The 17,350-nt window shown below is 37.5% G+C and overlaps 1 protein-coding gene across 9 annotated transcripts in view; it reads right to left on the bottom strand.

Annotated features, from left to right (window-relative positions):
• The window catches only part of C5H4orf50 (chromosome 5 C4orf50 homolog), a 79,474-nt gene that overhangs the window by 50,981 nt on the left and 11,143 nt on the right, over positions 1 to 17,350 (bottom strand). For 6 of the 9 annotated variants that reach the window (XM_086889219.1, XM_086889222.1, XM_086889223.1 and 3 more), the window contains exons 6-12: positions 17,146 to 17,270; positions 16,275 to 16,778; positions 14,441 to 14,542; positions 13,828 to 13,974; positions 9,375 to 9,551; positions 7,099 to 7,155; positions 6,519 to 6,701 (exon numbers count right to left, since the gene is read on the bottom strand). In XM_086889219.1, the coding sequence (XP_086745345.1) occupies positions 6,519 to 6,701; positions 7,099 to 7,155; positions 9,375 to 9,551; positions 13,828 to 13,974; positions 14,441 to 14,542; positions 16,275 to 16,778; positions 17,146 to 17,270 (1,295 nt within the window). The remainder of the gene's footprint in view (positions 1 to 6,518; positions 6,702 to 7,098; positions 7,156 to 9,374; positions 9,552 to 13,827; positions 13,975 to 14,440; positions 14,543 to 16,274; positions 16,779 to 17,145; positions 17,271 to 17,350) is intronic. The other 3 variants (XM_086889224.1, XM_086889225.1, XM_086889226.1) reach the window with 3 other exon arrangements.

Genomic DNA, 17,350 nt, shown 5'->3' with positions numbered 1-17,350 from the left:
CTCCTTGCAGGGTCATTCCTTTCCTTCAACTCTTTAACCAACAAACCCTTTTACCTCTTGGAATTAGCAAATTCTTCTGCAGCCAAAGTAGTGACACTCAGAACAAAGCAGGGTTAATGCAAACCACAGTGAGTGAAGATGCTACTACCCTGACAAAGATTTCACAGTATAGTCTGCACTATATTTGAAATTTGATATGATTCTCTCAAAAGACTCATCTCTGTTGTGTCAAAAGACTAGCACTAAAGATTGCATTTCCTATAGCACTAAGGATGCAGCTAAGCAAAAATTCTATGTTTTTCTCAATGCCCAGACATTAACTTGTTCTTTTTCAGGCAGGTTCTTTTTTATTATTACTGTTTTTACTATATTCTATTTTCCCTTTTTTTTTTGTTTGCTTTCATTTCAATTGTCCACAAATTACCCCACCCAGGAATAAATTGTGATATTTGACTAAACTGAGAAGAGTGTAAACTTACATAATGCCAAGTTCTAGAAAGGATTGCTATTGAAACCAAAGAACATCAGCTTCCCCCAACACTACAAAAACATAAGCCAGTGGTGTCAGAGAGAAGATGAAAATGTTTTATCTGCATATTTTTAATTGTAGATTTTATGTTAATCTAAATTTTATCACTTATCAGAAAATAAAGGAAGGTTATTTTTTAAAGCTTTTCTTTTTTTTAAAGCTTTTATTTTTTTTCAGTCATGGTTTCTCCTGTGCCAGCATGTGCTGCTCTAGAGAAACACATGCTGTTGCCCATGAATTACAGCAAAAACCACTGCTAAAATATCTGTATTATGCAGTCAAGAAATAGATCTAAATCTTGTCAACTAAACCAAATTTTAATTTCAAAAGGCAATCTTCAGTAAGAACCCTCTCCTCAGCCACCACAAATTCTTGAAATCCCCTCTAACTAAACAATCACTTATACAATTATTGAACAGTTTCATCAGTTATTTCACTGGTAAGGCCAGGCTGCCATTAATGTTTTAAAATACATATTTCATGCCTCTCAGTATTATTAATAATTTCTCTAAAGGTCAAAAATAACGTATGTCTCAGCAATGGACTTCACCCTTATTTAAAAAAATTCCTAAAGAACTAATTCCACTCCTTCAATCACTTGGAATTCCAATGATTCAGGCATCAATGTCCTTGAATCACTGTAATGTCAGGTAAAAAAAAAAAGTCTCTTCCTAAAAAAAATCCTTAGTCCTTAAAGACTTCCTGCTCTTTATCAGCCTTGTCCCAAAAAGACTGAAATTAAATTCTTTCTCCCTTCTCAGGGTGGGACTCATCAAACCAAAACATATCTCCCCCTGGCCCCCTTGACAAGCACTGGAGTCCAACTTCCACAGCTCTTCCCACCTTATCACAGGGTGACAGGATGGGTCAGGTTGGAAGGGACCACAGTGGGTCATCTGGTCCACCCACCCTCCCTGCTCAAGCAGGGTCATCCCAGAGCAGGGAAGAAGGCATAGGATTGTGTCCAGATGGTTCTTGAATGTCTTCAGCGAGGGAGACTCCACTCCCTCCCAGGGCAGGCTGTCAGTGCCCAGTCACCTGCACTTACCTAAAGCAGGTACAGAAAATGGGCAGGATAATTCCTTGTAAGGATGTCTTTCTCTGCTTTAGCTATGAAAATAAATAGATAAACTACCACAGATGACTGAAGTACAGACATCATATAGGAAATGTATCTCACCCTCAGGGTCAGAAAAGCCTCTGACCTTAACAGCCACACACAAACCATTTTAAGGAAAAGCATCAGAGAATTTTATTTCAGGCCTATTATCTTCAAATACAATTCACTGGAAAGCACAAAGTGATTTCTTGCAAAGTAATGAGTAGAAATACAAACTCACAAACAAACAAACAAAAATCATTGTTCTACCAAAACATATATCAGAAGAAATCCCTTGACAGAAAGAAGAATTAAGCTATGCTGTTCTGTACATTTAATCCCTACTCTGTAGAACAATTCACTGCACTGGACACATTCCTTGCCTGGAGCTTTCCATCCATAAGGTTTAAAATGACTGCAGGAAAAGCATTAAGCACTATCATTTATCCCTACATTCCTTGCACAAATTCCCTTTCAGCCCAAAGAAATGAGGGCAAAGAGCCACAATGGTTTCAGATCCACTGTGGAAAGAATATATATCATCAGGTCAAAGTGTTCCAGCACAAGAGAAATTGGATGAGCAGCATTTTCCATTACAGACATCCGGACAGAGGCTGTTGGCTCAATCATTTGAGGGAAAGAATTAAACATACTCCTTTTTCTCCACACCTAGCCCAGAAGAGAGAGAAAAGGCCCAAAGTATTGCACAGCTATACCAGCTGGGCTGAGTGCCCATGAAAGGAGAGCCAAGCTCACTTGCTACTCTGTGTGGTTCTCTGATCCATGAAAAGCAGCATGGACACTGCCTCATGTTCAAGCCAGCCAGACTGGGTAAAGCCTGGCTCTTAAACTGCAAGTAGACACCTAAACTCAGGAAAAAAAATCAAGCCTCCTCTTTCACATGTTCTATTACTCATCTGGAACATCTTCTCTTGCTTCCTACCTTTACCATCCCAAGTAAAGGAGCTGTTGCAAAGCCAAGTCCCAGTCCTTTTTTGTTAGATGTTTTGTGAACACGAACGTCCAAGATCAATTGATAAATGCTGTCCTGTGTTCTTTTCACTGGGAAAGGCAGAAAAACGGTAACTGTTAATGTGAATTAATTCTAAAAAAGCAAAAAAAGATGAGACCAAGGTACTTCCAATTAAAAAAATCTGCATTCAAAAGGAGGTGATTAAAATGGGACATGATAAAAGGCCAAATGTGGACACATAATCTGTATCTGACACTGAGCACGTGAGCCCCAGCTATGGAACTATGCTGAGTGCCATGTGTACCTGCTGGAGGCAGCCCTTGTCCCAGGAATGTGTCTTTGTTTTTCAGACACAAAACAAGACTAGGTTTTAAAATATTTCTATTGCCAAAATTTATTATCACTCCATTCCGAGAGGCTGAAATGGTTTCTGAAGTCTTTTAAAAAGAGAATATATCACAAAGCCTTAGAAATTAACTTCTAATTTCAAGTCCATATTAGACATACATTGTCATTCCAACACTTGCCCAAAAGATGATTTTTTTCAAAGCTGAGAGGCAGCATTTGCTCACCATCCTGCACAGAATTTTTGCTTTCACCAGTGACATAGGTGGTGGATGAAAAAGAATTGAAGTAAAACCCCTTCTGTGCAATCACATATGTTTATTATGATAAAAACTCACTAAAATGAAATTTAACTAAATTGCTTAATTAAACTAAATTACAAATAGAGAACTTCATGGTGTACAGTTTTATCATGAGGAAAAGTAATTCAAAACCTAGTCCTCTTTACTGGAACTTATTAAGAGAAGGAAAACTGGCTTTCTTTTATAAATTTATTACTTTAGCATGTATCTGACCTCACTGAAGAGTGCACTGCTGGGACAAAATTATGAGATACTACATGACTCAAGAAAATTTTATTTCTCACTCACAAACATTTGAATGTAATGCTGGGCTGTGAAAATAACCAAGAATGACAAGCCTCAAAATGCACGCTGCTCTGCTGAACTGAACTGATGGAGGTCTTGAGTTAGTCAGCAAAATAAAGTCATAGGGACAAGGGGGATTTACCATGCCTGAGAGCAGAGCCTTGAATACTGAAACTGAAACCCGAAGAGAAGCTCCAGAGACAGTGGGTTTTGCATAACACCATCTTTGTGGTTTAGTATTTTAACTGGGATGAAAATTAGGGAGAAAATACTTCTGGCAAACAGAAGGAAATGACCAACCATCCACTGTGTCCTGAATAAGCAAAGAACTGAAGTTTGCCTCAGTCTGTAAGCACAAGTAACTTGGTGGTGCCCATAAGTCCCCCACTGAAGCCATGACATCCCAGCACCCAGCTGAAGCAGCTCCATCCCCTGTACATGTAATTCCATGTACAGGTGAAAAACAAAAAACAAAACAAAACAAAAAACAAACAAACAAAACAAAACAAAAAACAAACAAACAAACAAAAAAAAAAAAAAAAAAAAAAAAGAGTTCTGAATAGAACTATGAACCAATTTTTTCTCTGAGAACACAACTCAAAGTTTTTTACTGAACTACAAAGCCAGGCACTGAATTGAGTACAGAGTCCCCTTTCCCTTCAAAAGGCTCTGGATCAGCTCTTCAGACATCACTGCAAACTTTGAGCTGAAATTCATCAAGCCAAGGCACAGAGGTTTTTCTGCCAATGTGTGACAGGCTTCCATTTGTTACTGGGTCCAGTAATGAATAAAGCCAATTGCAAATCTTTAATTTAAGAAGGAAAATAAAAGAAAAAAAAAAAAAAAAAAGCAATCCACCAGGTTTTGTATGGCACAATTCAAACGTTAGGAATGCTGTAGGAGTGAAAAACTGACAGGAAGGAAGTAAAGAGCTTTCAAAGGAATTTTATGTAAGTGGATGTTGGGCATAGCTCTGGAATCTTAGATGTGAAGTCCAGTGAAAGTAGGAGTTGAAAGCAAGAAATAAAATTTCCAAGATGAAAAGTCAGTTCACTTCAACATATGTCTACAGAATTCATACAAGATCTTTCAAACCAAAGGAATGTATCACATGAATATGAAACAGTCTCTCTCTTTTTTTTGGTTTTTTTTTTTGTAACCAAATTAGCAGAGGTGAAACTTGGATATTTTTTCATTGAAGTGTCCTCCATTGGAAACCTGATGCACAGAAATATATGTTTTTCATGGGAACATACAACTCCTCCTTGGTAGGAAAGTTTCCCCCTATTACATGTGGAACTACTTATAGACCAGAAGAGCCTTAAGCTCAGTGTCAAGACACCCAGCAAGAGCCAGTCTGTTCTCTGCATTGTAAAAAAACCCCAGGCTTGAATCCTATTTGTGCCTGAGCCTAAGTGAGACCTCTGGCTACTAGAGTGTTAGACACTATGGGAAGGGGCTTGTGCTCCACTTAGCATGAACAGCTAAATATCTATCAAAGCAGGGGATTTAGTGTGGGGCTTTATGCTGCAGATAAGTTCCCTGGCTATCAGAATATATATTTAATCTAATTCTCCCTCATTGAACCTGTGTGAGTGTGAGCAGTATTTTGGTATTTATTGTGTTTGCAAGCTTTACTAATGCTCATCTATCACAGCAGAGTCTGAGAAAAAGTCTGAAGGCAGTGGGGTACTATCTCCCTTCTGACAGGTGAGTTCCTAGCCACTGTCACATCAAACACTCCTGTGCAGTGGGAACTTGGGTGAGGCAGTGGTGAACCCACACATGAGGTACTCAAAGGAGACGCAGGCAGACACAGAGTCCTGTCCCACCCTGCAAGCAGGAATCAATCCACCTTTTCCTTAACATGCAGTTAAATTGCTTTTTGTCACAAAAATAAGTATGACTGAGTGATAGTTTGCAACACCTAGTAACACTGTAAGAATAAGCACTGTCAACATGATACAGAATACCACTCAGTGTTTAAAAATGTGAAATCATCAGAAAAATAAGCCTGTGGATTTACTATACTATATGCCCATTTTGAGCATCTTCTGCTGGTGAAAACGTCAAATGTTGTTAAGATAAATTATTTTTATGTATTCGTTTTGCAAGGCATTGTGTTAGCTGAAGTAAAATATATAGTATGGACTAATATTCTGTGTTCTGTTGTGACAAGCACACAATATTATACAAATGTGTAACATACAGTATTTCATTCCCCTACCCCACTTTTAACCAAAAAGATTCTACTTGAGTGTATTTGACACAAACATTACCAAATATTGTTTGAGCACATTTACAGGCTTTTTTTTTAAAAAAAAAAAGAAAAAGAAACAAAATCAAAAGGAAAAAGAACTTGCTGGTGGACTCTGAAGTACTTCAAGGGAATTCCTGCTTCTTCATGTTTCCAGATTGGGATTCCCATCCTTAAAAATTTCTTCAAGTAGGTGCTACTCCAAAATTAGAAAGTTTAATCCCAGTATCCAAGATATTAATGACAATATTGAACAGAACCACGTGTGTAACAGGCTGCTTCCCATTTAAGCCTTGTCAGAGAAACACAAGTGACTCAAATACAAATGTCTTCTGAGCTGACTTAAGTCTTAAAATATTCACTGTTGACCTTCTTTTCCTGATTTCAGAAATATGAAACAATGCATCATGCAGGAAAGAAATGAAAAATCCATATTTAAAATGAAATTGGGTAATATCTGCTGCATTATCCATCAGATACTTAGTCAAAATATCAGGGGAGTGTTTCTTGCATGGAACATTGATGCACTTTGCTTTAACTCCTGAAATTTAGACCCTGCCTACAACAGTAAAATGGCCAACTCCACTTATTTTTCTGAAGCAATACTTATATTAAGCAATGAAATATACTTTATCATTACACATTAAATGTCACTAAACACTTTGAAAACCACCACTTAATTCAATAGTGTACACAAGAGGATCCTACAAGGAAGTATGAGAACTTACCTCTTGATCACACCTTGGTGTAAAAGCAACCGTGTACTCTGCCAGGGTCATGTCATTTACCAAGTTCTTCATCTCTTCATCAAAGGCAGAGTTAATAAATCCTTGCCTGTGGAATTCATCATACATTCTCCTAATGAAACTGTTCCTTTCCTGGCACTTTTGGGTGAGGCAAGCCAGCTTAGCCTGTGTGGCATGAACACATAAACATTCCATGGTTCTGTCATTTCACTCCCTGCTGAGACTTCAAGATCACATTTTGTGTCCGATCTGTAATTCCACGTTTTGACCCAAATACATAGATTGTATTCCTATGTCTCTGCATTATTAGATGCCTCCACACCTTTAAGATCAATAAACATGCACAGACAAATGGGAAAGAGATGTTCCCTTTCCATGTGCAAGGTCCCCCTTTTGACACGCTGAAAGCAACCTTGCAGTAATGTCAGTGAGCCCTTGCCTAAGGGGAAGCCCAGTAGTACCCAGCTAATCAGGGACAAGTGCAGAAGGAAGGCACAGGCACAGATGCCTGAAAGCAAAGTGATATCCTTTATTTAGGGCCTGAATCAGGGAAACACAGTACCTTCAGAGGAGCTAGAGTCAACTTTACTTCAGATTTTCTCTTCTGCAGTTCTTTCTCCTGAAAGGTTAAAAAATATCCTGCGTTAATTTATTCAAGAATAACTTTGAAACACTCTAGCAGTTTTTTGATATTTGTTTTACCCCTGACTCTGAGGTGTACACTTTTCATATCTGTGTGACCCTGTATCACAAACAAGATGAATCAGTGTAAGGCATTGCTTGCACAGAAATAGGCTCTGGCATACAAACACTGCCCTACTCACATTAGCATGAGTCTTAAAAATTAACAAAGGCTTTTGGATGTTCTTAGATGGAGCCTTATATCAGTGAGAATATTTAATCACAGCAGCATCACAGTAAAGATTTGGTACCCTTCATTATGCACTCATGTTCATATTTACTCTTGAATCTTCCAAAGCATTCTTTGGGGAAAAATTTTACCTTTCCTTACCAACATTGTATTGTAAAATTAGAGAAAAGGGGAGGGATTTTCTGCGTGTATATTCTACTCTGAAAAGTGAACATCAACAACCTTTTACTCTGACACAGTTGATACATGTCCTCTACTAGGAGGTGAAGTAGAGTGCACCAGATTACTTAGTCAGTACCTTATGATAAAGATCTACTGATGGTAACCCTCCTTTCTGATTATGCAGAAAAAAATACAGTATCTTGCTACATAAAATCCATTACTATTATGAATCAACACCATATTTTTGTATAGACTTTGCAGAGATTTTACTTTGTAAAGTACAGATTCCTTTGCATTTATTTTGCTTGACAATTTATATTTCTGGAAAGTTTACAGTAAATATATTATATTCATCATTAAAAACTCTCCTTTATGAGAACTCAGTTATGCAGAAAAAGATCACAAGGTCTTCAGATAATAAATTGTGTGCTTGGGAGGAATCAAAACAAGCAGGACAGGGGAAATATTTTTTCTTTATATTTTTTTCTTTACATTGGGGGAACAAAGAAAGAGCTGGCAGTAGGTCCCTGCACTGGAGACACTCAATTCTTGATTAGGCAGGGAGCAACACATCTTGTTGATGCAATAGAACAATTAGGATTTGTCCATTCATATGGACAGAATGTCTCACCCTTTACTCACCTATCATCTGATATGACACCAGACACTACAAAACAGTTTTATTTTACCAGCATTGTTCTTCTAAGAGTAATCCCCTAACCCATGCCTGAGAGAAGGCACTAACCCTCTTAACAGAACTGGTTTAGAGCAAACCACAGCACACAATGAGGCTAGGAAAAACAAAACAAAACTAAACTACCACCACCAAACAAACAAACAACACAACAGAAACCAGAATTGTAGAAAGATGGGTTTACTTTGGAGAAAGTAGAATGAAACCTGTTCCCAGTAGGGAGAAGACAATTATCTCTTGTATTTCAGAGTACAGACAATGGAGAAGCATGTTCTACTCATTGTATCAGGCTATGAAGAACAAAGAGCACTATTGAGAACATGCCATTTACTAGCTGTTTCAGAGCCTGCTGGGCAATTGCAATTTGGCTCACATTGTAACTATCACCCAGTTCCAAAATATAGTTCCCAATAGGAAAGAAAATTTAAGGGAAAGAAGTCCTAGGAGGAATTTGTAGCTGTAGTCACACTTACAGCAGCAGCTTTGCTGTCACGCTGTAAGGCAGCAGCTTTGCAAATCTTAATGTACCCACTCTGGTTTGCCCAGTGAAATATAATGCACAACTGTGAAAACTGCTTGTGGAAGTACATTTGTGCATACATGACCATTCTCATCAGAGTAACTATGGCAAAAATCCAAACCACACACCTGAAAATGTCTTACTGAAACTTTTAATGTGTAACCCTAGCAGATGAGCCAAAAAATGTTAGGAAAACTCTATCAAATTCTATTATTAGCTTGGAGTTTCCTAATCTGATCTAATGGAACAACAGAGTTGGGAATGTTAAAAAATCCTGACAATTTTAGTCAAGGAAGTGGCTCTGTAAAGAATTTCAGCATGACTGTCCTTGCATTACATTATGGGGATTAATTAGAGCAGAGACTGAACTTTTGTGATCATCTGTCACTTTTCCACAACATGGATTACTCAAGCAGTTTACATATTTTCCCTATTTCTCTGAAGTCAGGAGTACTTTTACATGGAAACCATTTAACTATCCTCAGTTTCATTCCCAGGAAAGAAGACTATTTTGCTTCTCCCCTTTGAAAACAGAGATGTAGAATCTGAAGTCTAAGCTCACATTTAGGCACACAGAGAACAACTTTATACCTTTTCACATAGCTGAGCCTGAAGGAGTTTCACTTCATTCTGCAAGTCACAAAACTGATTTTGTAATGCAGCCTGGTCCCTGAGCTGGGCTTTCAAGGTCAACACTTGCTGCTCTAATCTCTTACTGGCTATTTTATTCACTTCCTTTTCCTGGGCATCTTTCAATGTGTACACAGGCTAGAGAGAAAATATACAGATTTTCAATTCAGGTGTATAAAACAACAAAAATACTTTTAATCATGTCTTACACCACAAAACTTTTCAATCAATATAACTACCTACCTTGCACACCAAGAGAAGCAAATTATTATAAAATATATGATCCCAAAACTTCATGGACATATTAGCACTAATATTTTGCACTAATCTTAAACTCTTCATATGTAAAGCATACCTGATCCCTGTGAGAACAGGTATCCAATTGGATTTTCACAACATTTCTTCAAGGTAAATATATGTATTGTAATGATTTCATAAATGGGAAACTGGGAAAAGACAGATGAAATGACTAACCTGTGGTAACATGGTGAATAAGAAAAAAACTCAGAAGTTCTCAGGCTCCTGCTTCAACGAGAAGCTATATAATATGTCCCTTGTTTTTCTACATATATTTATCTCAGAGACATAATTCCACTATTCCAAATATTTAATTTTTCTGGAATACTATTAATAAATTAATCAGATATTAAGTAAAAAATTCTAAAATATAATAGTTTTTGCATTAAAATGTAAAAATAATGATACAGAAAAAATGGAAAGAGAAGCTTCCGAATTTAACTCCTCCTCCTCCACTCTCCAGTTTCTTTTCTCCCCAGTATTTTTGCACTCAGATTGAAAGGATTAGTGAGAGCTTTAGGTTGATGGTCAGCATCATAAGGTCAGCTCCTACAAGAGACACTGCCAGATTAAATATATAGATTTAGAATGAGGAAAATCCGAAGGAGAAGGAAGTATCTTGAAAAACCCTTACGCTATTATATGAAAAAAAATACTGAGTTTATACACACAGCTGGTCAAGATTTCTGATAAATATAAGTATATAAGCAAGTCTAAAAGATTCTGCCAAAAATAATAGTCAGACCCATGGTATACTGTGGTAAAACCATATGACTTTCTGACAAACAGAATGATGGCTTGTTTTAATGGTTACAAACACTGATATGACTGAGAGAGAAGCCTGTACTCAGCCATGATGCACAACACCACAGTAAATTTTTCACAGCCTTTCTGACAGCCTTGAGTACAACACACTGAAGGCACCATTCCATAGGGAACAGCAAACTGAACTGATAGATCACATTACTCTGCCTGCAACCCATCTTGGCAACACAGAGTAAACCAGAAATATGACACTGTCACAGTGTTCCTCCTCGTGAAGTGAGTCCTCTGTGCACAGCACTGGAACAGGTCAAATGCTTTGTACCAAACTTTTTGGCTCCCTCTTGTGTCAAGAGAACAATAGGAACAGCTGGACACATCAAGATGGATTAGACCAGGACTGCAGGGACAAAAACCTAAGGATGAGTCTATGACATGGTATTTCCCTCATCTTCTCTCCCACATGAAAAGTATGTTAAAACCAAAAGGGAAACACTCCTTAGCTGAAGATGCTTTATGGGAAAAATGGTGGGGAAATAAAACAACTGTGTGAAGGTTAGAGGCAGAGAAAAGTTCCCTCTTTCCTTTTGCATTTGGCTGACCTGCTAGCACTTTTCTGGAGTTTCAACACATAAATGAGGCATACAAGATTTATATATGAGCACTCTGTCAGATGTCCCAGTTTGCAGTGACCATAGATTATATAACTCAAGCTCCAGAAGGATGAAGGACCCAGCAGCTGGGACTGGTAAATAACCAAAGGATAACTAAGCCTAAAACATAGCATTTACCCACTGCATTCTTGTAAAACCTGGCAAGACCACTAGTCTTTGAAGTTGGTACCTAAAAACATTAAAAATAAAACCAGTATCTTCCTCTTATGTGAATTGTGTTTGTCTGAAAACTCAGTGAGAAAATGACAAGGAATATGACCTTTCTTGCTACAGGCCTTTTTTGCAGACAGTCATCAGAAGTTCACTGGGGAAGCCTGGTGTGCATTTTTTTTTTTTTTAATGTGTGCATTTCATGCAAAATTCTTCTATTCATTTTTAAAGCTGTAAACAGTACCCTGCCTCCTTCCTGCTCACCCTCATATTTTTCTTAAATTCAACCACAGCCCCAGTGCTCAGAAGGCTACCTCAACATCCCAGAAAACTCACCCAAATGCTCCTAGGCTAAAGCATATTCCGCCTGTTCGAGTTCTAAAAGACACACTCAGAACATGACATACTTCAAACACTATGGGTTCTAGGCCCAGAGTGCTCACATCTTCACTTCTTTCAAGCATTGCAGCAAGAGTCATTCCAGAAAAATGAAGTTTAGAACAGGATAAAGCATAAATTCCTGTGATTTATTGTGTAAGAGTTTATTAGTAACTTTGAGTAATGAAAAAGAGTTTTGGTCAAGGGTGGCAAGTAACTGAAAACAAAAACTGAATCACCAGTCAACAAAACTGCCCTCAGGAAGTAACAAGATGCTAGAAAAGTAGATATGATCTTTTTTGTGACAAAAAGTCTTTTTCTTTTTTTTTTATCTAGAAAAACTTGTATTTTAAGGCTTCACCCAAACCCACTATGAACAGCTTGGTGTATATTAAAAAGTTTATTTTAAAAATGAATTATTGAAATAAAGTTGATCTTTGTTAAGATACATCTACTCTATTTTCTATTGTTCTACTTGCTAAATTGTGCCAATAAAATCAATATTATTTGGTTAAAACATAATGGACTTGAGTTATGCAGATAATTAGTTCTGCCATCAAACAGTACAACTGAAGGATAAACTCAGTTCTGTGATGTACATGGACTGCATCTTTGACCCTGAAATGAGACACCTGTATTCAAAAATTTGACACTAAGCCTACAAGTAATTCAATTGGATGAAGAAGTCAGACCTAAACCAAACAGCACCACAGTACTGCATAAATATATACTACTGATCAATAAACACTAATTTGAAATCATAAGTTGTTGGAGGGATTTAAAAGTGGCAGGGTTTTTCAGAGGAAGGCTGACCTGCACTTTTTCCAGTGTAAAAGCATTCTGTCAAGGTTGATGAATTTTATTCCCATGTGAGTCATAGGAATAATTAACATCTTACTTCATTGACCAACATAATAATTGCCCCAGATTCTCCCTAAACAAAGCATTAACGCTCCATTTCCCAAAAATGCGCCCAAAATCTTAACTGCTAGCTTAAACAAAACATGTGACACCTTTCTTTTTTTTCCAAACAATTTGGAAGTTTCTTCTTGCTTGAAATCAATTCTATTGTACTAGGATGCTACATGCCAATACATCACAATGATAAGAAGAATCTGTACTTTTTCATTTAACAGTCAGAATTCAGCTGTCTAAATAAGTATCAACCCATAGTACCATGTGGGGTGTACAAGCTAACATGAAACAACTGCCTAGGACTTCCAGGATGCCCTAAGGTCTTTAACTGGGATCAACAGTGACATTTAGGCATCTGAACTGATCTCAGAATGCTTATGTTTTCCTTATATTTTCCTTATATTGTCCAGAATTTCTTTCTATTTTCTTTAAAGCCATATCTATCCAACCTGTTCAAAATGAATTTGCAAATATTTGCAGATTGCTACAAATGTGCTTTTCCAGCTGGTAGAAATTGCATATTTCTTCTTTGCAGCTCACCAGTTAAGGAGGGAAAAAATGGTTTCAGTGTTAGCTGAAATGTCTTTATAAAAGGTGCTTCCAGAAGATTATTTAGTAATTAAAAAGCTTTCCATAAAACAATTTATTCTGGTGGAAAATATAAACCTGTATCAAGACAGAGAACCACCTGAAAATTAAAAAAAGTTTAATTTACAGCAAAACCAGAATTTCCATGATACAAACACATTCCAGTGAGACAGAAAGATTTCCTGGATTTTGGGGACACATATTTGGGCCACATGCATCTATTAAAGACTTTGACTTTAATCCACACCATCTGTTCACAGTGTCATTTTGTCTGTCCAAATCCAGCAATCAGGGCTACAAGGCCTGAAATCAGAGCAACAAGGCCAAATACTGGAAACACTGCAGATTGCAGTCCAAGACCTTTCATTAAGGCCACCTAAAAATGACTTTGGGTAAAGACAGAAGAACAAGAGCCCTCCTAAATAAAAAAGTGAGGTGTTTATATTGCCCATGCAGAGCCATGACTCTGGACTATTCTGCAGACAGATGGTCTACCTTGCATAACATCTGCTCCCTTTTAAATTTCCAGTGGCTGGAGAGGCTCTACACTTGCTTCAAATCTATTCTCAATACCAATAATGGGTGTTTTCTGCAGCCAGAACACTCCCTCCCAAGGAACATGCTTTTCTCCATTCCTTTTACATACATACCATTAATTTGCAGTGCTGCTTTCCCTGTATTTTGTCCCCAAGTTCTTGCTTAAGGCAATCTAATTCTGAGAGAGCCTGCATCAAATGAGTTTTGGTTTCTTCATACCTTGTTTCAGCAAAACCAAGTTCTCTGTACCACTTCTGAGCCTAACAGGAAGAACAAAAATTACTCAGTACAATTAGTCCAGCAGTATCCTTTTCCAGTTCCAGCTTACAATGATCTGGCTTCTCATTCAGAAACTACTTTAAATTCCTGTTTGCAGTGACCCTCAGTGCTTCCACTGCCTTCTCCTTCTTCTTATTCCCAGTGATGTGAAGGGAAGCAGCTGCCCAGAGATGGGCAGAGTAGGAAGCTTGTTGTGTGTGCCTTTATCAGGGCACTCAGCCTCTGCCACAGTGTGCTGCAGGAATGAAATTCACTTGATGTCCTGGCCAACCAAGAGTGACTGTGCCATCCATCACTCAAAGATCAGAGGAACATTTTGGTTCTGAAGATCAGAGACTTCCCTGTTTTGTAAAAATATTAGAACCCAGCAGAAAGAAGACAGCCATGTAAGAAAACACAAGAAAAAACAAATATGCTCCTCAGAAGTACATCAGAGTAGATAGTTACCTCTTTTTTTGATTTTTCTAATTCCTTTTGCTGTATTTTTAGTTCCTCTTCTGCCTTTCTGACTTGTTCTTTCATCATACAGTAGCTTTCAAACATGCTGCCCTGGACAGACAGAAAGACATGATGACTCCTCTCACCTGCACCAAATGGCACACAGTCATTTATAGAACAACATAAGGTTTCCTCCTAAACTACTACAAAAAACTTGTATGAAATCAAGGTATTACATATAAATATTTCCCTGTTGACTATTCTTAAGTGAAGTAGTAATTCTGTGTTTATAAGTACATAGCAATCTCCACAGAACTTCACTGTGGTGTAAGATACACAACTATAGAGGAAAACCATGGATGAGAAATCCACCACGAGTAAAGATCCTGCCTTTAGAGATATGTTTCATATGCATCAAAACAATAAAACAAAAAATTAGACCAAATAAGAATAAAAAATTGTAAATGAACATGTGCAAGCATTTCACCAAGACATGATTTTTTCACCATAACAAGTTTCCTTCTGTTAGGAGAACTTGTGGTAGAATAAAAGCTTCTTGTAAAAGGTTTCACTCTTGCAATAACATAAATACTTTTTAAAAGGCCTGAACAGTGGAGTCTTTTAAGTATTATTTTTAACTTTGTAGCTTGCTGTATCACTCTACCATTCTCAAATACAACATTCCAAAAAAAATCCTCTCTGGCATTTTGCCTTCTATTTCCAAGTTAACTTTAGCACCTCAGATCATGTTAGAGGTTACAGTTTCCTCCATCACAAAGTTAATTCAGGCTTGCCCTCCAAATGACATTTGTATCTCCCTTTCTTTAGAAGATTCTGCTTGATAGCATTCCTTACTGTTATTATTTACCTTTTTCCCAGGGGAATAATCTGAAGGATCTACAGCTAGAACTCCCTGTTCTTCAGTTTGTATTACCATACATGCTGTTTCAACTTCTCTAGCTTAAGACCAGGTTATTTGCTTTCTTCTTTTAGTTTTACTATATTTTTCTTTGTTCCTATACTTTTCTCAACTCTTCATAGGTGAAACCCAAAAATGATACTAATTATTTTAATTTTTTTTCCTAAAATAAAGTTTGCATTTGCTTTCTGAAATTCATCAAGCTGTTCTGAAGCTTCTTGATTGATTCCATCTCTTTTTTCAGTACACATTTTTCCTCTAAGTCACATTTTGACAGTAAGTCAGAAATGGTTTGCTAATAGCTAGTTTCTGCCTAGTTTCTGAACTGAAACCACTACGCAGAGGAAGCAGCAAGTTTAGTGGATGCCTCTCTTTATCTGACGAGAAAAAATTCTGAGAGTATGCATGTTGCATGTTTTTAGCAGCTATTTTCTGACATGAGAAATTCTCTTTTGGTTCACATAGCTTCAAGGTCTGATCTTTCCCTTTTTTCAGGCCAGTATTGCTGGAAGGGCTTGTTTGGTGAGTTGGTTTCTGAGCCTGCTTTCCTTTCCCTTCCATTTCAATTATGTCTTCTCCATCACATCCACTATTCACATCAGGGATGCAATTTTCTGAAATATTTTCTTCTTTCTGCATTTGTTCAGGGCTCCCTTCAAAACACTCCTTAAAGTCTTTAAAATCAACCGATAAACTCTGGGTACCCTGTGTGCTATGGAGACTCTCTCTGGCTTCCACTTCTTGCTTAAAAGGACTGAATAATTCAGATTTGTAGGAAACTTTACAACTTTCCTCAAGATCACAGGTCACCTGTTATCAGGCATTGTCATTCTGCATTTCTTCTCTTTTAGCTCCCCCTGTAAAGATGTTTTGGTGATACTTTTCATCATCAACATCGTTATCCAGGCATTTGGTTTTACTTACGCTTTTTGTCAGAATTTGCTTGTTTCCCCAATGTTTTTCCACGTTGCATTCTTCTAGAGATGTTGTGAAAATTTCAGCCACAGTGGAAGGCAACTTTCCATGAAGAAGATCAGTAGCTCTGTCATAAAATCCTCCTTCTACAACAATGCAAAGACCATCAGACCAAAGATTGGTATTTGTCTCACAGAAACTCAAACTCCTCACTTTCTTCTCAGTGGTGAAAGCTGTTATGTGGCATCTTCCAGATTCAAACAAGGTGAGTTGGAGCTTATTCCTCATTAAGATTTCAACCACAGAAACAGGGAATGTCTTCACTGGTAGAGTTATAGCATGTTCATCCATGAGAAAAAAGGTTTCCTCATCTTTGGTTTCCTCACTTGTCTCATCATTGGGTAACTTCTCAGAACAAGGGGGAAGCAGTCCTGCTGCATGATGATTTGGGGTACACCTGAGCAAAGTGAAACTGTCCTCTAGAGCATTTGCCCTCTGTGGTCCAAGTGTGACCTGATGATAGCAAATGAGAAATGTTTCAAACTGAAAAATATATGCTAAAGTACATTACTAATTATAATTTGTTTTTTCCTTCATCCACAAAATACTCCATTACAGATTGATAAGGAAAAAAATCATACAAAGGGTTTTCAAATTATCTAAAGTCTTGCAACAAGAGTAAGGTTACAAATTAGGTATGAGTAAGTAAATAATCTTCTTAGTGCACACCTGTATTCACCTTGTAAAGCATCTGTAGCAGTTACGATTTGAAACTACTTTTATATTCACCTTTAAATACACCAACTCTTCATTTTCTTTCCAATTTCACATGTTCCCTGTGCACAAAGACAGCAAGAACAGCAGTAACTTTTCTTCTCACCTGCTCAGTCTCAGCTAGACCAGCAACTTTCGCAAAGGCACTGGAACTACATTCCAAAACAGGTACAAGTTCTTCTGGTAGCTCTTCCATCTGCTTCAGTCCGTCACAACTACAGGCTGGTGCTTCTGTTATGGTAAAGCATTGCACAAATGTAATGGCACTCCCAGATAGTTACACAAAAAACAAACCCAAAACCATCCAAGCA

The sequence above is a fragment of the Cyanistes caeruleus genome, chromosome 5 (genome assembly GCF_971803275.1).
Source record: "Cyanistes caeruleus chromosome 5, bCyaCae1.hap1.1, whole genome shotgun sequence".
In the NCBI taxonomy this organism is placed as follows: domain Eukaryota; kingdom Metazoa; phylum Chordata; class Aves; order Passeriformes; family Paridae; genus Cyanistes; species Cyanistes caeruleus.
This window is presented reverse-complemented; position numbering and strand designations above follow the sequence as displayed.